Raw genomic sequence first — 19,268 nt, forward strand, 5'->3', positions numbered from 1 at the left:
CTACAGTCGCTATGAAAGAACATGCCTTATTTAAGTCTGAAATTTAGTACTGGCTGTTTTAAGGATTACAAACTGATAACAAGAAAACACTTCAGCTCGCATTACCATTTGACATGCTGTGGTTTCTCTAATGCATTCCATTGTATCAATCATTCCCCAAGTGGGTGCCATCTTTCTTTCATCCCTCTCGTCCTTCACCTCTGATCTATGGAGATCTCCTCCCTCCTCCGGCGTCTCGGTCTCATCACACAGGGCTGGGGTTTTAGTTCCTCTCTGTTTCGTTTCTCCATCAATCCTTTCACTCCCACTCGTCCCAGTCGCAGAGCTCACACACGGCGCACTGTTTAGCTCAAAACCCAAACGTTTCTTTGAAGATCTGATGAACTTTTCAACCTGAACATCGTGTGTTTAATTGAGTTTAGGTTCTTGTTTATGAATTGCTCTAGTGGAACGAAAATAATGAGACGTTTGAGAGAGGAAAGGAGATCATTTGCAAATCATTTGCAACTAGATCGGTTTATGTTAATTCAGCAGACAGCCTACGTACGTATCTGTGTTTATAGTCGCAGATGGAGTGGGCTGGGAATGGTCATGAAGGGTTGATACAAGCACTGTAAACGAAGTAACAATAAACAGCAAAATCAATACTGCAGGCTGACAGCAGTCTGGTGTTGCAAGATTGAAAAATGCTGGGGAGCAGAGCACTGATCAATGGAGACAACCTTCAATACTTTGACATTTCACACACAGTCTCTCTTTACTGCTGCTTATACACCGGAGAACATGTAGGAAAAGCGGTTTACAGTGCATGTTGGTTCATTTGTGGTCAACGGTACAGCAAGTATCATTATTGTTGCCTATACTTGTGAAATTGTGCAGGTTGTTAAAGGGAAAAAAATTGTCTCATTAATTACTCACCCTCATGTCGTTCCAAGCCCGTAAGACCTGCGTTCACCTGCGGGCACAAATTAAGATATTTTTGATGAAATCCAAGAGGTTTCTTGGATATGGGAGTATGTTTATTCTGTTATAGGTGAGGCTTGAAATGCAACACTCACTTTTATACAATATGTAACGGGGGTCTTTGCTCCATCTCTCTCTCTGAACACCAAAGGGTCCTTGGTGCCTTTGGAAAGTGTTGACATTTGTACAAGCTTTATGTTCTGTAGGTGACTTGCACAAGCAAGCACCACTTTTTTTCAGAAAATGTAAACATCTAGTTGTATTTTTAGCTGTCTTTCAAAGACTTTGGTATCTTTTCTGCTTGAATTGTCAACATGTCTAAAGGAATTTTGTTGAAGGGCAGTTGTGCAGTGTTTTTTTCGGTAGATTTCTGTCACTCATCATTTACTGCATTCTTGCCATCAGCAGTCTTCTCATGTAACACACAGAGGGGCCATCTGGCTTCAGCTTTGATCAAAATAAACAGCTGATGAAGCTAGTTCAATTTTTGGATGTTCAGCAGCGGCATTATTGCCAAAAGAACACACTGTCCACATCATTTACTCGACAAGATAGTCAACATGGGAGAGATAATGCTAATTCACAAAATGCAATTCACATCTGTTTAGGGAAATGTACCCTAAGTACTTCATTCATTCATTCATTCATTCAATTAAATATTTAATTTAATTTAATTTAATTTAAAGTTTGGGATCAGTAAGATTTGTAATGTTTTTTTTAAAAAAGTCTCTTCTGCACATCAGGGCTGCATTTATTTGATCAAAAAGATGGAAAAAAAATATAATTATGATGTATATAAACATTTAGTTTTTCTATTTTGATATACATTAAAATCTAATTTATTCCTGTGATCAAAGCTGAATTTTCAGCTTCATTACTCCAGTCCAGTCTTCAGTGTCACATGATCCTTCAGAAATCATTCTAATATGCTGATTTATTATCAAGGTTGGAAACATTTGTGATGCTTTTTTTATTTTATTGAAAACTGTGATACTTTTTTCCAGGATTCTTTGAAGAATAAAAAGATAAAAAGAACAGAATTTATTCAAAATATAAATATTTTGTAACAATATACACCACTGTTCAAAACTTTGGGGTCAGTAAGAAAAAGAAAAGATAGAAAAATTTCTATTTTGAATAAATGCTGTTCTTGTTAACTTTAACTGTTTTTTTTAAAAAATTCTGAAAAAAGTATCAGTAGTTCCAAAAAAGTATTAATCATCACAACTGTTTCCAACATTGATAATAAATCACCATATTAGATTTCTGAAGGATCATGTGACAATGAAGACTGGGGTAATGATGCTGAAAATTCAGTTTTGCATCACAGGAATAAATTGCATTTTAAATTGCAATAATATTTTACAATATTACTGTTTTTTTCTGTATTTTTTATCAAAGAAATGTTAACTTGTCAACCTCTTAAACCCAATAAAGTGTTACTATTTAAGAAATTAGTAAAAATTGTAACTGACCAGATCATAATGCATTTTGATGGAAAAGAGCAGTCGTGAAATTTTCATAATTACTAATAATTTTATGTTCCACATGGAAAACACAAGGTTGAGCAAATCATGATTGAAATTTCAGGTTAAAGCAAAAGAGTTTTGTCCCAATTTGGACTGAGAACATTTTAAATTGCGATTTCTGCCACAACTTTTCATGCAACTTAATAGGGCTGCACGATTAATTGTATTTTAATCTCGATAACGATATCCACCTTTCTCGATTAATTAAAAACAATAGTCACGATAATGGCCAGCTCGTTATTTATCCTGAAAACGTGTTTTTAATTTGGCATGTGCGTTATCTTGCATTGCTAACAAGTCTTCGCTAGCATTCATGCTTGTGGTTGCCAGATGTGAAGAGATTAAGTCCCCTAAACAGAGGTTTTCTCTTTTAAAGTGCTCCTATTATGGCATTTTAAAGGTTGCTAATATTGTTTTATGAGTCTCCTAAAACAGGTTTACATGTATGCAAGGTCAAAAAACACTTTAGTTTTCTCCAAAAATAGATTTGATTTTACCTAATTTTTTAAATGATTTGTAATCGACTCGTGCGAAGCGGTTCGAAGAATCAGTCTCCTTTCCGTGAGTCCTCACTGCTGTGATTGGTCAGATGCCGCAGTCCTTTATGATTGGTTTACTGCGTACAGCACATGTCGAGAAAAAGAAACGCCCATTGCCATAACTGAATGACAGCCATGGAGACTTGTCAATACATTGAAAAGATGGCATTGATTTTACCTTACCAATTCGAGCCGGAGTCTGACGATGAAACGGTTGAAGTGGCTGATCGACAAGTTAGCACGGACTACCATGGAAAGTGCTCACAATTTGCTTATGTAACCGAACCGGGCACACCTCTATGTTGTAAACTTCAACATTGCATAATGGATTAAGCGGCTTTCACACCAAATGTGGAAAGCGCTGCTCTGGCTGCTGGGTTCAGTGCAGCCCTTCAGAGTGCGGCGTGCACGCCTTGCGCACCAGTAGTGCGCTCCGCTCGCACACGGCACAAGCAATTAAAATGAATGGGTTTCATAGCGCAGCGCTTTCCGTGTTCTGTGTGAAAGCCGCTTTGTGTGCTATCCTTTATCATTACTCCAACTAATGAGACAGACAGACAGTCAAACTGCATCAATCACAGATTTTTAGACTACAGTGGGCCCGCAGCTGAACAACAGAACTACATGTGCAGACATGTGCAGGGTTGTTACACAACATAACATACACAACTATGTATTTTGAACGATCGCTAGAAAATCCAATCTTTGTAGATTCATCTTTTGGAAGTGAATATAAAACAAGTTTACTCTCACAGCGTAGGATACAGCGTCTTCTTGACATGACGTAAACCACATTTTTACTGTTTGTGGGAGGGCAAGTTGTTTGCGACGTATAGCCGTAACAGAAAAAGGTCATATTTGAAAAGACATAATAGGAGCACTTTAAGGATGCACTTTCTGGCCGGTGTTTTACTTAATCTATGCAATCTGGCAACCCTGTGCGCACGCCCACTGATGGCGGAACAGCGCTGATGATATGAAAACATACATGTGCCAGAGTTAAGCAATCTCTCTACAGCGATATTCTGCTTACATGAAAGTGTCATATACAGACAGTGTGTTTTTTCACAAGCCATTTGTGCTGCTTGTGTAACCAAATCTGCCATGATCAAACTTTCACAGAGTTTTAATAATAGATCCATTGTTTGAGGAGTGTGCTTTTACTACCTGTGGCAATACAGTAGTGAAAAAGTACATATATTGTAATTATTTTAAGTTATATTAGGAGTTTCTAAAGTTTTTACCAGTTTTCACAATGTTAATCTGGTGAAAGCGGCATGGAATCAGTGTATATTAACGATCTTTGAGCAAATTTACTGCGCGATCTGAGTCTTATTGGTGAACAAATTGTCTCTTAGAAAATCTAATGTGAATACAGATTTCCTTGAGTTTTTTATTTTCATAGTTGGTTGAATGAAGTCATTGCATATGTAGTCAGTGGAGGTTGGTTAAAGGACACATGAAATGTTATTTACCCTGATAGAATAATTTTATTAATAATCGTGATTATAATTTTTTATTATATAATTTTTTTCATGATTATCAGTTTAAACATTATCGTGCAGCCCTACAACTTAATTATCAAATATTAAAATGATTTTGCTTTGAAAGTTGTATTCAGAATCCACTTGGCTGAGGAATCTTATGAGCATGCACTTCTAGATTCAGTCTAGTCAACGTTTTAAAAGAATAAGCAGTCTTTAAATAAGCAGCACTTAATGGTTACATTAAAGATGCTGTGATGTCACCTGGATTAGAATGAGGTGGTACATCCCTTCCCGCACTTCAATCAGTGTAATCCCTTGCTTCACTCCCAAACACTTACACTAGTAATTCCTTCTCAATCTCAGCGAGCAGAAATGCTGAAACGAGTCGAGAGAGACAAGACGGATTAGCCATGTGGAATCCAAGGTCACAGTTTTTATAATGAAGGCTTGTTCTACAGACAATTTCTGCATTTCATTTTATTCTATTAACATTTTCTTCATTTAAAATAGTTTCACTTTGATCAGTCTGTGCAATAAACACATAGTAACTAGTATTTAAGCCACAGTCCTCAATACCGCTCTTGTATTAGATCTGTTTTAATTCATTCAGACCTCAGAGACTAATTTGTGCTTCCAACAGTTTTGGGTGATATGTAAAAAAAACACTAATTTTTCTTTGCAGAATGTGCACTGCTGCTAGCACATCATCCAGCTGTCACTCAGAGTGTAAAACATAGCACATTTGAACAAACCTGAATTTTAATAAGTCCGCATTTGATCAAAAACTCTTCCCTCTGCGCACATTATCGAGGATGGCTGCTTTGATCTCATCGTGAGTAGATGAGGTAAGAGAATCAGATGAAGGGAGAGGCGAAATGAGACGCCATGTTTGAGCCTAGGACTGAATTAAAAGAAACAGTAAATGCAGGTTTTCTCTTCTGATTGTGTTCTGAATTCCAAACCTGTATGATCTTTCTTTCTTAAGAAGAAATTATGAAAAATGATAAGTGTTTATAGTCAATTAAAGTCAGTTGTTGTTTTGGCCCACTATTGACGTCTTAGCGGTGAGTAAATGAGTGCAACTGTCCCTTTAGTAATCGGAATATGATTGCACAAGTACATACTAAAGTGCAAGTAGGTTATTAGACTTCAGGTCACATTGACTTCACATTTATTAAGCAGCCCACGGAGGCTTTCAGTGCTCAATAAGAACTTTTTTTATGAGAGCTGGGCTGCCACCAACCAGTTGCCTTTTTGCTAACTTCTGAAAACTCCTGCTTAAATGCTGAAAACCAATGGGAAGATGAGAGCCCTTTATCAAAGTTAACATCTGTACTGAGAATCATGATCAAGTGAGACTTTACTTCTCTGCTCTATGAGAGACACATGTCCTCTGAGCTTGCCTCAGGACTCCTGTTTCAGTGCTTGACAACAAGTGCCTCAGACTCTCTTCTTGTCAGTGTTTCTGGAGCAATCATGATCCAGATTGACCCTGCTAGGAAAGAAAGAAGCGATCAATGTAGTGTTCTGCCCTGTACCAGCTGGGACCTGTTCACTTATACTGAGTCTTTATTGTGTCTTAATGGTGCTAGACAGGAGTTCAGCTCACCAGGGTCATCTTTTGCTGCTGAACCCACCAGGCCTGTTCCTGGAGCTCTGCTTTTTTACTAGTAGGTTGACTGTCTTGGAGAAGTTGCATCTCTAAGTTCATCCTCTATAAATTGTCATTGCTTGCTGTAAGCAATTTGCTTAAAATGTATTATGCGTCATCAGTTTTTTTTGTGTGTGTGAACTTTTGTGCAGTAAGGTTATAGATAGAAGGAATAGTTCACCCAAAAATGAAAATCCTGTTATGTTGTTCAAAACCCGTAAGACCTTTGTCCATCTTCGGAACACAAATTAAGATATTTTTGATGAAATTCGCTTTCTGACCCTGCATAGACAGCAACGCAACTGACACATTCAAGGCCCGTAAAGGTTATAAGGACGTCGTTAAAATAGTCCATGTGACATCAGTGGTTCAACCGTAATGATATGAAGCTACGAGAATACTTTTGTGTGCAAAGAAAACAAATATAATGACTTTATTAAAACTTTTTACATTGACTATAATAAGAAATGTTTTTGAGCACCAAATTAGCATATTAGAATTATTTTCTAAAGGCTCATGTGACATTGAAGAGTGGAGTAATGGCTGCTAAAAAATGAATTTTATATAGATTTTATAATATATTAAAAGAGTTTTTAAAAATGTAATATTTCACAATATTAAAAGACTTTTTAAAAGAAGAAACTTTTCTTTAACTTTTTTAGTCATCAGTTAAGCAGTTTTTAATGTTTTTTGATTAAAACGTATGTGATTTTTATATATTGTTTTTAAATTCATATATCTAATTTAATTGCATTTTTTTATTTCGTATTTTTATTTATTTTAGTTTATATAAGTTTAGTTTATATAAGTGTATACTTTAGGTGCTGGTTGATTGCGATTTCTTTCTTTTTTTTTTATACAATTCTAATCATCTATTACCATTTTAAAATTACTTAAATGTTCCTATAGAGTAGAAGATTATTTTTAAAACAGCAAATATCCTTTAAATGATATGAGAGACTACAGTTGAGGTCAAAAGTTTACACCCCCCTTTCAAAATGTACAAAATGCATGTTATGTTTTATTTTTAAAAAATTACCCCGTTCAAAAGTTTACATCCACTTGATTCTAATATTGTGTTGTTATCTGAATGACCCACAGCTGTGTTTTTTTTGTTTAGTGATAGTTGCTCATTAATCCCATGTTGGTCCTGAACAGTTAAACTGCCTGCTGTTCTTCAGAAAAATCCTTCAGGTCCCACAAATTATTTAGGTTTTCCAGAATTTTTGTGTATTTGAACCCTTTCCAGCAATGACTGTATGATTATGAAATCCATCTTTTCACACGGAGGACAATTAAGGGACTCATGTAACTATTACAGCAGGATCAAACGCTCACTGATGCTCCAGAAGGAAACACAATGCATGAAGAGCTGGGGGTAAATACTTTTTAAATTTGAAGATCAGGATAAATGTAACTTATTTTGTCATGTGGGAAACATTTACTTCTACTCTGTAGCCTCTGAAGGGCAGTACGAAATAAGACAAATGTACACATCTCCTTTCTGTTCAAAAGTTTTCACCCCCTGGCTCTTAATGCATCGTTTCACTATTGTTAATTTTATCAGCCTTTTTTTTTTTTTTTTTTTTTTTTTTTTTTTTTTTTTTTAATTTAGTGTGAGTCTTTTAAATTAGTCTTAGTCCTTGTGTAAAATGTACTTTTTTGTTATTATATGTAGTCAACCTTGTCCTGTTTTTGTTTAGTGAAGTTTTAGTTGACTAAATGTTTTTATTAGCATTTTTTTCTAGTTTTAGTCAATGAAAACTTTCACCAGTAAGTACAAATCAATAAAATAAGGACTCATATACTTACGGATACGTCGAGATCTCATGTCAGAACACTGATGGGCTGAATAACACTTTCATTTAAGTTGAACACAAACGTGCATGGTTGCCAGATTGCAAGAATTAAGCAAAACACCAAGCAGAAAATGTATCCTTTTAACAGAGAAGCTCTGATTTGCTGATTTGAACTCTTGGTATCTGGCAACCGCACACATGAAAGCATGTGTAGTAGAGGCAAGTACAGCAGTCCACAATCATAGTTTGTCTCCTTTTTTTCCGAAATAAAAAGAGATTTTGGTATAGTTTTTATTTTGCATGTTGATATAGTCACTGTAATCACCTTACTGTGGTCCTGCCATCGTTTTAGTAATGGGAAAAAAAAGCTTGTCAACAAACATTTTTCGGCATTAGTTCTTGTTAATAAAATTGACACTACATGTCAGACTGCAGTGCATATAAAAAATATGTATCACTAGCTATATCTCAATGTCTGTTGTTAGGTACACGTGTAGTACATATCAGCACACTGCTTTGCCTCCATAGCTCCTGTCTGAATTGTTTGTGGCAAGGCTTCAGCAAATCATGCTGGAAGAATTCCTGAGCGGTTCTAGCCAGGTTAACTCAATACAATCACACAGCCTTTGCCCATTTACAGGCTGCATGAACTTCTCATTTCAGTTCACCCCAAAGGTGCTCTATTGGATTGAGATCAGGGGACCGTGTTGCCATTGGAACAAGCTGAAGTCACAAGCTATTCCCACAATAGAACAAGGTAGAGATGATGAATGCTTTGTGACATGGTGCATTGTCCCAGTGGAAGTAGGCTATTCATTTCAAATGGGTAGACTGTGGCTATATAGGGATACAGATGGTCAGTAACAATTCTCATACACTACAGCATCTAAATAGAGCACTGTTTGTATTTGAGGGGCCTGTAACAGTGCACCAAGTAAACAGCTCTTGTACTATCACACCACCAGCAGCTTGTACCATTGACATGAGGTGGGATGGTATAAGCGCATTATGCTTCTGCTGCTGTGGCCCAACACTATGACGCTTCAGAGATGCTCTTCTGCACAGTACTGTTATAAAGAGTGTCAGTTTGAATGACATTTTCTTCTAGCCATTTTCTTTAACAAGGTGTTTTTGGCCAGAGAACCTCTCGCTGTTTCTAACCTGCTGTGTCCGGTACAGCACCAGCAATCATACAACAAAGTGGCTTGTATCACATTTATTCCCCTTTCACTTTGGTCGGAAAACAACTAAACATCATGACTCTATCGGCTTGCTTTTCGTGTTGAGTTGCTGTTATGTGTTTAGCAAGTGAATCTCAAAAACGTATACTCAAAAGTGTATAGTTCTTATCTTAAAGCATTTACACATATACAGTATGAAACACTGTTTTCTGCCCTGCTTTTCAGTGATAATTCTTTTAGAATTCTGAGTTTATTTCTCACAGTTCTGACTTTTTTTCTTAGAATTCTAAATTTACATCTTGCAATTCAGACTTTTTTTCTTAGAATTTTAAGTTTACATCTCACAATTCAGACTTTTTTCCTTAGAATTTTGAGTTTACATCTTGCAATTCAGACTTTTCGTCTAGAATTCTGAGTTTACGTCTTTTCTTCTTAGAATTCCGAGTTTATTTTGCATGATTCTATTGTTCTTAGAATTCTGACTTTACATCTCGTGATTTTTTACATTTCGCAATATAGACTTTATTTTTTTTCTTCCTTAAAATCTACATCTCACAATTCAGATTTTTTTTTTTGTAGAATTCCAAGTTTACATCTCACAATTCAGACTTTTTTTCTTAGAATTCTGATTTAACATTTTAGAATTCTGACTTTTCTTCCTTCGAATTCTGAGTTTACATCTCTTAATTCAGATTTTTTCTTAGAATTCTGAGTTTACATCTCGTGATTTGGACATTTTTTTTTCTCTGAATTTTTTACATTGCGCAATGCAGAGTTTTTTTTTTTTTTTTTTTAGAATCTCACGATCCAAACTTTTCTTCCTTAGAATCTACATCTCACAATTCTTATTTTTTTTTTGTAGAATTCCAAGTTTACATCTCACAATTCAGACTTTTTTTCTTAGAATTCTGATTTAACATTTTACAATTCTGGCCTTTCTTCCTTTGAATTCTGAGTTTACATCTTGTGATTTGGACATTTTTTTTCTCTGAATTTTTTACATTTCGCAATGCAGACTTTTTTTTTTTTTTTTTTTTTTTTTTTAGAATCTCACGATCCAAACTTTTCTTCCTTAGAATCTACATCTCACAATTCTGATTTTTTTTTTTGTAGAATTCCAAGTTTACATATCATAGTTCAGACTTTTTTTCTTAAAATTCAGATTTAACATTTTACAATTCTGACTTTTCTTTCTTCGAATTCTGAGTTTCTTCGAGTTTACGTCTCGCAATTCACATTTTTTTTTTAGAATTACGTTTACATCGTAATTTTTTTTCTTAGAATTTGAGTTTACATTTCAACTTTTCGCAGTGTTCTTTGTTTCCACATTTTTTTGTAACTATTTTACAATTCTTTTTTTTCTTGCAATTGTGAGTTTATATCTCATGATTTTTTTCTTCTCAGAATTACGAGATTCTGAGATATAAATTATTGATTATAACTGTAAAAAATAAATTCAAAAGCAAGAAAAAAATATCACAATTGGCTTTATTCTTTTTTAATTCAGTGGTGGAAACGGGGCGCCATAAAAGGGTTTCTGAATTAATATATAAAGGCTATTTTCATCGTAATTATTTTTATACCCATGATCAAGTATCATAACTATTTATAAGCATTTATTACGAAACTGTTTTACGAATATGTAGTTACCTACAGTTAATCAATGTCTCAGGTAAAATATATTTTCTGTTGCTGTAAGTCGCTTACATTACTGGCTTTACAGACTGAAATTATGACATAATGTAGCATGGGATGAGTTACTGCTAAGTTTTGTCATGCTACACAGGTAGTTGTTAGGAACCCCCTGCTACATCATTTTGAAAATAGCTGTGCTGTTACGCTACTGAAAAATGTTAAGTCAGTGACGTTCTGCTCACCGGTGCTGCATATTAACAGCTCAATAACTGAAAATATTTATTTCCATTTTTATCACAGAAACTCAAACAGAAGAACCAGCAGCTGAAGATGATTATGGACCAGCTCAGAAACCTCATCTGGGAGATCAACTCCATGCTGGCTGTCAGGAGCTGAAACACACAACATGTTCACGTGCATTGTACATACACAGCCGGTGTTCGCTGCAGCTCGGTTTTCAGCAGGACATGTAAGATAGATGCAGGAAAGAGCAGCGAGGCACAAAATTGAGAGAAGGTAGGAAGCGAAAAGAGGACTGAACTGAAGAAATTCTGCTACATTCATAACACACGCTTGAAATACCATTCGGTTCAGCTGTCTCGGATTCAATTTTCAACCTGATGAACATTAGGAGGTCTGAGCGCTCTGCTCATTCACTCAGATATGCTTTAAAATGAACCTTTTACGCAAGTATATTCCTCATATTTTGCATGAACGATAGCGCCTATTTACTGTTAAACGGTATAGTTCTCAATCATAACTTACAGAAAAATATTGTGTGAAACTGTTGCGTATTAGTGTGATGTTAATATATCTATTAAGTGTAAACATTATACCAAATCCTTGACTGCTTCCTACTTTTGTGCTGGTATTTGGAAAAGACAGATAAAGCATCAGCGCTATCAGCAACCCCTTTAATTGGAGGAAAAAAAAAAAAAAAAAAAGTCACATCATTATAGCATCAAATATGACTTTATTCATTTTCTTATAAATCATTCATACAAAATTGGCATTTTGCAATTTCTTTATTACCTCTATAAAAAGTCATCTGTTAATTACTGGGATGAAGGGTCAGGACAGGAGGGAGCAAAACAAACAGATCTGAACCAAAATAACCCAAAAACAAATCAGTATTTACTCATAAATAGTCTAAAGTGGTCATGCAAGTCTGGTTAACAGCCTAACGTGATTGAGTCGAGTGTTCAACAGATGCTGTGAAGCTTTAGTGTCAGCAGATGATGCAACTTTATTTGAAAGATTTGAAGTCCCGTGTGACAGCGGGGGTCAAACTCAATTCGACTGAATCAAAAGGCACAATCAGGGAGCGATCAGTGATATTTTTGAGCATGACTCCATATCGCTTATTGCTAATCACAGAACATAATGTAAGATAAATCAGATGCTTATTTTACCAGTTGACGGAATGAGAAATGAGTACAGAAACTGAGAAAGAACAACAACATAATACAATTGCATGAGTTTCTTAAATTTGCCAAGATTCTTTGGTGATCTTGCAAGTGTGTAGTGGTAGCAGCAGCATTCAGCAGGCCAATTTCAAATGAATGGCTTTGTCACGTTAAGCTGGGTAATTAAAATAACACTGGCGTCAATGCAAACACCTATCAATGTGTCGTCTGTACACATGCTCTGCACTGACAAGGGCCTTGGGCAGATCTGGACGATGCTGGGCGAATCACAAGCCCTGATGACAGTGTTGGCAAGGGCATAGTGACAGGATGGGATGCACATAGTAATCAAAACAGACATTTGATGCACACATCTACCCCTATATATAATTCTGTATGAACAACGATTATGTACATTGTGTTTGAAGCGTCTCACGATTCGGCCGATGAAATTGTGCGAGGCCAGACGGTAATTCCGTGATATGACAATCAGATATAAATGCTGGATATAAAATTTCAAATGGTTTGCTGAACTTAAAACTTAACCAGATGTGGGCCATTTGTGTTAAAACATAAAAAGGATGACAAAGACATTAATCACTAATTTTAGCTTTCAGGGACTTGAAATTAATCCACATACTTGTATAACAAGATCCAAGCACCTAAACGCATTTTAGGCCATTCAGGCCATGTCTGTTGAATCACATGAGCGCTCTAAATTTTTGCATTTAAGTCATGATTCAATGTCAAATAGCTTATTAATATACAACACACAACAAGTGAAGGATCCTAAACAACATTCAGTGTCAGATATGTGTTTAAATTTCAGCGTGGACCACATAGAGGGGAAAACAAACATGTAGTGTATGTCACATCACTGCACCGACCGAATTGTGTGATGCATTGTGTGAAAAAGCATGAAAAGGAAAAAAGGCTTTGGCTCACAGCTGGCACATTTTAAGTCCAGTCACCTTCACAAAAGGCCACTAAAGCACGGCACTCCTTCAAGTCATCAGACATTCAAGTACCTGTGAGCGGAGGCTGAAAACACGCTCCGCTCCGACTCTGGAAAACAGAGAAACAACACGATGTCTCGAGAACCGTTCCCTTGATATGAAATCAGCCAGAAAGGATGTAAAGGAAGCATACACTTGTCATAAATTAGCTGGGTGTCCATTTTTCTATGCGAAGGAGTCGCGTTTAAAATAGGATGGCACGAGGCAGCGCCATTGAACTTTGACGGACAGCTCATTTTTCACAGCGACAGGGAAGATAATAGAGGTGAGAGACGTCTCACTTAAATTACGGCCGTAAGTCCTTACGATGCAACCTGTCATGCGCTGATGCCTACGAAAGTTTTCGCACCTAAACAGATGGCGTTCCTGCACTGTAAGCTCTGCCTTTGTTTCCATGCTAATTTTTCTCTTTGACTATGACAAACATTTTTCGGGCTGTTTAATAATGTGAGGATTTAGGGAGTTCTAATTAATTTTTTTTTAATACACTTTAAGGTGGATTTGCATGAATTAAATAGGTGGGGAGGGTTTGACAAGCCACTTAAGGCAACTCATTAGTCTTGGCACCGTTTTTAAAAATAAGAGAAATAAAATACTGCAGGGTGGTAATAAAAGGGATCGGCGTCTCGAATGCAATGTTATATTTCTTCCACGTCTGTGAACTTTTCACCTGCACTGTCACTAAATGATTATGAAGCCTTTTGAAAAGTAAAAAAACCCTAATACCTCAAAAACTTGGAAATAAAACCATACGAGCTCAATCGTACACAACCACAGCTCGAGGCCTCGGAAAGAAGTGGCGGGAGGATGGATGGATCCAGATGCGGCGTGGTGATGAAGTGCTAACACGATGATGCGTCCCTCCTGTCGTCCAACGACTCGCTCGTGTGCTGGGAAAAATGAGTTTTTCCTGTGGCGTTCGTTACCAACCTTGAAAGCAAACTAAATCTTCCGAAGAGTTAAAAGTGTGTCATTTGTGTCTGAAGGTCCACAGAGGCCGTCACATCCTGCTGTCTTTGTTCTTTGCTTGTGTGCTGAAGGGAAAAGTGAGCCGTGGGCTCTTCCGCTATGGTCCTCCTCTGCTCTGGAGAGTCTCTGGCAGCCCCCTGTTGAATGTCCGACAAGGGGCGCCGGTCTGGTCAGAGCCGCTCGATCTCCCTGTATTTCTTGCGGAGGATGGAGACCTGGTCCTTGAACAAAACAGGGTCCAGTCTCATTTGGGAGTGGACCAGTGGCATGCCGCCAAACCAGCTGGCGAACTTGTTCATGCAGGTCTGGCGCTGGGCAAAGTGGTCCGGGTCCGCCCAGCGCGAGGCTCGAGATGACTAAAAGGAACAGATGCACTGCGTTAGATGGTTTGTTCAAGCTCATGTAGGTTTAATTATCTAAACTGCGTTTTTTCGATTACCTGACCCATCATGGTTTCCTTGTACTGCTTTTTTTGCGTGACCTTGATGGGCGGCAGCTTGGTGACAGCGGACACTAGGAAGTTCATGAGGATGTCCTCACAGTTGGCCAGCTGGTCCACCATGCTCTTTAGGCTATTTGGCAGGAAGTGGGTATACAGGAAGTGGTAATATCTGGAGAAAAGGATGGGATAGAGAGCATGGACATCGTCAAGGACATGTTGAGACAATCAAATCATAAATTGAAAAGCTCAATAGGACAATGAACACAATATGTTAGGCTGGATAAAAATATTGATTTTTTTTCCATCAACTGCAAAAAAACAATATCAGTCTTTTAATCAATGCCTTTTTTAAAATAGTTTTCCTTAAATATATATTTATTGCCTGCTCGTCCTACAAATGTGTCCTTGCTGCGAGTGTCCACCTTACTATAAAAACTACAAAACATGTTTTTCTGAGAAAATTAATGAACAGTTCTACCCTAAAGCCAGTGCTATCATATTAGATCACTCTTTATTTGTGGTGGCAGGTGGTTTTGTCTTTTACAACAATAGAAATTTGTAACATTTTTATATAGGCAAAAAAAGTAATTTTATACACGAGTCAAAAGTTTTTGAACAGTAAGATTTTTAATGTTTTTTTTTTTTAAAGAATTCTGCATTTATTTGATCCAAAATACAGCAAAAGCAGTAATATTGTGAAATATTTTTTTACTATTTAAAATAACTGCTTTCTGTTCAAATATATTTTAAAATGTAATTTATTCCTGTGATCAAATCTACATTTTCAGTATCATTATTCCAGTCTTCAGTGTCACATGATCCTTCAGAAATCATTCTAGTATGTTGATTTTCTGTTCAAGAAACTTTTTTTTATTATAATTATCAATATTTAAAGCAGCTGAGGACATTTTTTTCAGGATTATTTGATGAATAGAAAGATCCAAAGATCAGCATTTATCTGAAATTTTTTATTTTTTGGAAAAAAAAAAAAAAATAATAATAATTTTATTTAGCAAGGATGCTATAAATTGATCAAAAGTGATGATAAAGACATTTATAATGTTACAAAAGATTTCTATTTTAGATAAATGCTGTTCTTCTGAACTTTCTATTCATCAAAGAAAACCTGGCAAAAAACCTACTCAGCTGCTTTCAACATAATAATAAAAATGTTTTTTGAGCACCAAATCAGAATATTAGAATGATTTCTGAAGGATCATGTGACTGGAGGTATCATGCTAAAAAGTCAGCTTTGAAATCACAGAAATAAATTACATTTTAAAATATATTCAAATATAAATGTGTTATTTTAAATAGTAAAAATATTTGAGAATTTTACTGTTTTTGCAGTACTTTGGATCAAATTAGTGCAGGCTTGGCGAACGGAAGAAACTTCTTTAAAAAAAAAAATAAAATAAAAATAAAACATTAAAAATCTTACTGTTCAAAAACTTTTGACTGGTAGTGTATAAATACTTGATATTGTTGATATTTTAAGAAAATTTCAATGTCCTCAGCAACATCTGTAATGTCAGCAATGCTGGAAACGGATACAGGGTCACAATCCTTCAGAAAACATTCTAATATTCAAGTAATATTGTGGAAACTGTTTTTAGCATTCTTTGATGAACATTTCAAAAGAACAGCATTTATTTTAAATAAAGTCTTCCCTTTGACTTTTGAACAATTTAACGCATCAATGCTGAAAAAAGGTTTTCATTTCTGGCTAAAAATGACCTCAGACCATTGAGCGGTTGCGTATATTCCCCTTCAGGCACTATGAATAATGCTGATAAAATGTAAAGGGAAGGCAATGCCCTAATTTCCTCGGAGTGAAACAGCTGTTTCCACATGTGGTACCTGTGGTAAATGGCAGCTCCAGTGAGAACCATGGAATAGTCATTGGTCCATTTAGAGGTGTAACCCCAGCGCTCCTTATTATTGTCCCAGAAATGACTGCGGGCAGGATATCCCACAATTCTCTCAGGGAAGCTCTGCCACACCGTGAAGGCAAAGTCCACCTGCAAGGCAACGTCAGAAACCAAATCAGCGCTATAAAGAGTTAAAAAGAAGGAATAAAGAATCAAGGATGGTGGCATGAAGGCTCTCTCATGACAAAAGCCAGACACAAAGACACACACATATACACAAACACGCTTTCAAAGCCGCAGGCTGAGAAGATGCCCTCCTTTTTGGAAGATCAAAGAATTTAAACAAATAATTACTGAAACACATCAAAAGTGTCAGCGGCGGAGCCTCAGCTGGATCTCGAGTCAGCAGTGTATTGAACCACACACGTACTCACACACACAAACAGACAGACTAACTATATACGCCGAAACCTTGGCGTAACCCCACCGGCAGTACATCCGCCTCACATGTAATGCCAAACTAAGTCTCTAGCTACACAAATGGGGTTATTTGTGAGGGGGAGTTCAAGAAAGAAAGAGTAATTGGAGTTTCCCTGCAGTGTGGTCAAGATAACACATGATTAAAGATATCCATTTCAGAAAGAAAAGAGGAATGCACAGGAGGGAAGACAGGTTTAGGAGGTTGACTTCAGCTGTGTGTGTTCACGCTGACTCTGCTGCCTCTGATAAGGGACGGCCATTTCTCACCGGTGTACGCTGCAGAGTGCCACTAATGCAGGGGACAGAAAGAAGAGAGAGGGAGGAACCGAGGGCTGAAGAGGCCATGCTGAGCTGATTACGGGTGGCGAAAGCATAGTGGTTGCCAAATCTGCACTGCAAGCTGAAAGGTTGGGGGTTTAATCCGAGAGCGGCTGAGGAGGGAGCGATCACAACCCTGCTCAACGATAAGGCGTCTTTCACTTTAAGGCGCTACAGGGTTATGGATCCGACATCTGCCCTATTGTTAGCTGCAGTGGATGCTATTTTTAATAGAGGGCCAGGAAGGGGCCAATCTCATCCGCTGAAGCACACTTATGATGTTATGCAAGGTGTCTTCGACCAAAAAATTTCATTACTTTTCATCTCTCTGTACCTCTATGTAAATAACCTCTGTTATTATTGCCAAACAATTATAATATATATATATATATATATATATATATGTACAAAAAAGCTGAACTATATAAATACACACACACATATATATATATACACACATACATACATACATATACATGCATATATATACATATACATATATACACACATACATACATATATACACATATATGTGTATATATACACACACATAAAAAAAAACAAAAAAAAAAAAAACACCTGTATTGTATATGAATGTAATTTTATACACACACACACACATATATATATCTATATCTCTGTATATCTATATATATATATACACACACACACACACATACACACAGCACACTGTGTACACATGTACATTATTTTGGATGTGATAAATTTAATAAAGTAAACAAGTAATAACGGTTTAAAGAAAACATTCTAGTCAGCTCTGATTGTTTCAAATCAAATATATTTTTTATTAACAGTATTAATTAACGATAACTATTTTAAATGTGTCTTTAAATCTCACACTTTAACTTTGACAGGAGGTCTGTGACATTTTTATTTTAGGGTTGTCAGAGACCCCAGAAAACAGCAAAAAGATGACATTTACAGCCATGAATAGTGACAGAAAATAAAATGAAAAAAGAAACTTTCCAGGAGGAAGCGGCGTCTTCAGCAAGGGCCGCAGGGCCACAGGCTAACAGAGCTCAGGACGGCAGTCACCCTCACTGCTGACGTGTGACTCAGAGAGAGAGAGAGAGACAGAGAGAGAGCAGGAGAGAGACAGATGGAGAGAATTATAGTCCATACCTCAGTGGTTGACAACACAGTGTCCTCATCCAAACTTAACACTGCATCGCTGATGATACTGTCATACGGCTGAAACCGACTGCTCATGACCTACAGAGAGAAAATAAACATGTATAGTCAAGATTTTATCTTGAGACTTCAGATAGGAAGCTTATATAATACAAAGAAAAATGCCTCTCTGTTTCCATTAAACTCCCAAATATTCAGTTCTGCATGTGATCGATCACTAATAAGATGCAGAAATTACAAAACGAGACTTATATTAACCACACAACACACATTAAAGTCCCGTCAGACGCGTACAGCAACAACAGGCCACCCACACACATCCCCTCGCAGCACTTCATAAACATGGACGCACATGCAAACATTTAATTTAACTTTTGTCAAAACACATACGGACAAAACAAGTCTCAACGGCAGTAAACGTCATAACAGTGTCAGGGAGCGACAAACTAAGTCATAAATATGTCAAAAAACGACGGTGTCTAAAAGCACAGCTAAACAAGAAATAATACACAGACGCTTCCCATTGTAAATCCCCCCTCAGTCACACAAACAGCCTGCCAGCAGTGCCCGCAGGGACCACTCCACATACAATCTGCACTTCTAGAAAGCCAAAGCCACAACATGAAGGTGAAAGATGAGGTACGTGCAGGTGAGCGACGGCCCTGTGAAGTCAGGATTAAATCTAACGCTGGAAGTCTCACATCTCTCTCCTTCAGACGCCATAGTGCCGTACCAGAGAATCGAGTCTGAAAATGGAGTCGAGTCATGTTTCAAGCAGATTTCACTGTCATATTCCGCTGCTAATAAATCACTACTAACAATTAAAACTA

General features: G+C 36.8%; 2 protein-coding genes across 2 annotated transcripts in view; one reads left to right on the forward strand and one right to left on the reverse strand.

The window, feature by feature from the left end:
- med30 (mediator complex subunit 30) overlaps window positions 1-11,880 on the forward strand; it is a 28,246-nt gene extending 16,366 nt beyond the window's left edge. Inside the window, exon 5 of the mRNA XM_051136286.1 lies at window positions 11,085-11,880. Within this exon, the coding sequence (XP_050992243.1) occupies window positions 11,085-11,180 (96 nt within the window). The 3' untranslated portion in view covers window positions 11,181-11,880. The remainder of the gene's footprint in view (window positions 1-11,084) is intronic.
- The window catches only part of ext1b (exostosin glycosyltransferase 1b), a 100,109-nt gene continuing 92,578 nt past the window's right edge, over window positions 11,738-19,268 (reverse strand). Inside the window, exons 8-11 of the mRNA XM_051136285.1 lie at window positions 18,430-18,519; window positions 16,478-16,638; window positions 14,615-14,786; window positions 11,738-14,531 (exon numbers count right to left, since the gene is read on the reverse strand). Of these exons, the coding sequence (XP_050992242.1) occupies window positions 14,346-14,531; window positions 14,615-14,786; window positions 16,478-16,638; window positions 18,430-18,519 (609 nt within the window). The 3' untranslated portion in view covers window positions 11,738-14,345. The remainder of the gene's footprint in view (window positions 14,532-14,614; window positions 14,787-16,477; window positions 16,639-18,429; window positions 18,520-19,268) is intronic.

Source organism: Labeo rohita, chromosome 19, assembly GCF_022985175.1.
Source record: "Labeo rohita strain BAU-BD-2019 chromosome 19, IGBB_LRoh.1.0, whole genome shotgun sequence".
In the NCBI taxonomy this organism is placed as follows: Eukaryota; Metazoa; Chordata; class Actinopteri; order Cypriniformes; family Cyprinidae; genus Labeo; species Labeo rohita.